Consider the following 3,154-nt stretch of genomic DNA (forward strand, 5'->3'; position numbering starts at 1 on the left):
GCTGTCAGTTCAGTACTGATAAAAGAAGAAGGCTCTGACCAAAGCCTGTCTACTATGTTAGTCATGCTCTGAGAGGCCTCGAGCTCCGGTACCGTGAAGTAGAGAAAATCGTCCTAGCCTTGGTTAGGACCGCCCGGAAGCTGCGACCTTATTTTCTGTCGCATCCTATAATTGTTCTCACCAATAGTCCTCTTGGGAGGATTATGACTCACTCAAAAGTGTCCGGGCGGATGATCAAATGGATAGTGGAATTAGGCGAGTATGATATTGAATACAAGCCTCGGGTTGCCATCAAAGCTCAAGCCTTATCAGATTTCTTATCCGAAATGGTTCAACCCGGGGAAGATGAGGTATGGATAGTTTTTTTGGATGGGGCATCTAGCTTGGATGGATGTGGCGTAGGTGTGGTGGTAATATCTCCTCCGAGAGAGAAGATTAAATTGGCCCTAAAGATTGATTCCCGGGTGACTAACAATGAAGCCGAGTATGAAGCTGTCCTTGCCGGTATCCGAGCTGCCCAGGAGATTGGAGCTTCCCGTGTTATTCTGTATTCTGATTCACAATTAATCACTCAGCAGATAAAGGGTGCTTATGAAGCTAATGATGACAGGATGCTCAAATATTTACAGCTCATAAAAACCCAGGCAGCAGTCTTTGCGGATTGGAGCATTGAACAAATACCCCAGAAGGAGAATGGGGAGGCAGATACTTTTGCAAAAATGGCTGCTTCTTTGTCAGAAGTCAGTAACCGGGATATATTGCATGTTTCCCGGCTAGTTCTCTCTACTGAAAAGATATATTACTGGCGCCTGAGGATCCCTGTATGACACCTTTAATTAAATTCATTGTGAACAATGAATTACCTGAAGACAGAGCCCGAGCCAAGAAGATAAAGAGACAAGCTCCCAGGTTTGTTCTCTTAAATAATGTCTTATACATGAGATCTTTTCAGGGACCCTTATTGAAGTGTTTAGCTTCGGGGGAGGTAGATTACGTCATCCGGGAAATTCATGAAGGTTGTTGTGGAGAGCATCTCGGAGGAATAACTTTGGCCCGGAAAGAAATGCTTGCTGGATTCTGGTGGCCAACGATTAGTCAGGACTCTGCCCAAGTGGTTCGGGCTTGTGAAGGGTGTCAACATCACTCAAATTTCCAGCACAACCCGGCCACTCCTTGAAGCCTATCTGGGCGTCTTGTCCTTTTGATTAGTGGGGTATGGATATTGTTGGCCTGTTCTCAATTGCCCGGGCTCAGAAAAAATTCTTACTAGTTGCTGTGGATTATTTTTCTAAGTGGGTAGAAGCCGAGCCCCTGGCTAAGATCACTGAGCAAGAAGTCTTGAAGTTTTTGTTAAAGAACATAGTATGTCAGTTTGGAGTACCCCGAAGATTGATTTCAGACAATGGGAGACAGTTTCAGTGTAAGGAGATTACATCCTGGTGCCAGGAAATGAAGATTACTCAGTTCTTCACTTCTGTTGCATATCCTCAAGCTAATGGCCAAACAGAGGTTGTTAACAGAATCATTGTGCAAGCCTTGAAGACTAGGCTGCAAGGCAAAGGAAAAGACTGGGTGGAGGAATTGCCCAGTGTTCTTTGGGCATATAGGACTACTCCCCGGGAACCTACTCAAGAAACTCCCTTCAACTTGGTATATGGTTCTGAAACAGTTCTTCTAGTTGAAATTGGGCAATCATCTGCCCAGGTAGAATCTTACCCGGATGATAATGATAGTAGCCGGGCAATGGAGTTGGACTTATTGGAAGAAAAGAGAGATCAAGCCATGATTCAAATGGAAGCATACCGAGGTCGGGTCATAAAATCATACAACAAGAGAGTACAAATCCGAGATTTTCAAGTAGGAGATCTGGTTATGAAGAAAGTTAATCCGGAAGGAGTTGGGATGGAGTTGGTTAATAGGTACGCCAAAAAACTTGGCGATCTCGATGTAAAAAGAAGGAATGGGGAATCGAAGTCCATTCCTAACTTCGTCTCGGAAAAAAGTGGTGAAACCAAGAAGAGCCTGATCAGCCCTATCAGAAGGATCGGGAATCAAAATAGAGAATGTGGAAGGAATTGAGCCCAGAACTCGGAGTTCCTCGTCCGCCGCCGAGCGCAAGGTGCGCTACTCATTGAGGAGATCCAAGGAATTCCCAGGGTCTCGATAGCAGAAGGGTTAGAAGCCCAGACTTTGCCCTTACCCTTGTCCTTTCTCAGGGCTCGGGAAGGGCCCGAAGAAGAAGGTTTGGAAGAGGAATGTTTGGTTTATTGGGCCGCTGGTTGTTTGGAGGTTTGGGTAGGGAGGCGACGACGAGGGGGAGATGGTGAGGAATCGGAGCGCATCGCGGTGGAATCATCACTAGGAGAGCCTCGCGCATTCGCTCCAGAGGTTGAAGAAGTAGAATTAGACATGATTCGAAGGAGAAAACTTAGAAGGAGAAAACTTACGAGTTTTTGAAGGAGAGGTGGATTGAGCAGTTGCAACGGGGGAAGAGCACCGGAGGTAAGTAAGTTTGCACGGAGGAGCTTCGTAGAAAAATTTTGCAAGGGCTTCGCCAAAGGTTTGAATTTGCAAGTGATTTTTTGAAAATAGGTGAGTTACTATATATAAGGAGAGGGAGTTAATCTGCACCGTTGATCTAAGCCAATCGGACGGTCGAGATAAATCTTGGAAATTGTGCGGGCAAATGAAAGGACGCATGCGGTTATCGAGGTGTCAGACTTATCCACTCCTCGGAATACGGAACGTTTTTCGGCGGGATTTAATGCCAAGGTACACATCATCATGACAATAAATCCCTTACCCGAGAATACTAAACGACAAGGTATCTTAAGCCCGGGAGGCATGAGGCCCTGGCATTTTATTATAAGCCCGGAAGGCATGAGGCCTCGGCATCTTATCTTTTGCCCGGGAGGCATGAGGCCCCGGCATCTTATTCTAAGCCCGGGAGACATGAGACCCCGACATCTCATCTATGGGATAGTTGAAGCCCCCGATGCTCTTACACATTCTGACTAATAGGGACAGTGAGTCTGACTCTAGCCCGACTATTTTAGGGATGGGTGGTGATACCCCCATAAAGATCCGGGTCAAGGATGACCCGGGAGGATAGTTGGATGGCCCAGATCAGAGCCAGATATGCCAGGTATTACTT

At 46.3% G+C, this 3,154-nt stretch overlaps 1 protein-coding gene across 1 annotated transcript; it reads left to right on the forward strand.

Moving 5' to 3' along the window:
- The first annotated feature begins 230 nt into the window (after window positions 1-230).
- LOC140962620 (uncharacterized) lies at window positions 231-2,457 on the forward strand. Its single transcript, XM_073421571.1, has 4 exons — window positions 231-740; window positions 953-1,111; window positions 1,210-1,919; window positions 2,217-2,457. The coding sequence occupies exons 1-4, from the start codon at window positions 231-233 to the stop codon at window positions 2,455-2,457; spliced, it is 1,620 nt and encodes a 539-aa protein (XP_073277672.1).
- The last annotated feature ends 697 nt before the right edge of the window (window positions 2,458-3,154 follow it).

The sequence above is a fragment of the Primulina huaijiensis genome, chromosome 17 (assembly GCF_012295235.1).
Source record: "Primulina huaijiensis isolate GDHJ02 chromosome 17, ASM1229523v2, whole genome shotgun sequence".
Classification (NCBI taxonomy): Eukaryota; Viridiplantae; Streptophyta; class Magnoliopsida; order Lamiales; family Gesneriaceae; genus Primulina; species Primulina huaijiensis.

Coding starts and splice junctions, on each gene's coding strand:
- LOC140962620 (XM_073421571.1), top strand. CDS start 231: ATGATCAAATGGATAGTGGAATTAGGCGAGTATGATATTGAATACAAG. Junction 741..952: donor TGGCTGCTTCTTTGTCAGAA/GTCAGTAACCGG, acceptor AGATCTTTTCAG/GGACCCTTATTGAAGTGTTT. Junction 1,112..1,209: donor TTAGTCAGGACTCTGCCCAA/GTGGTTCGGGCT, acceptor CCTTTTGATTAG/TGGGGTATGGATATTGTTGG.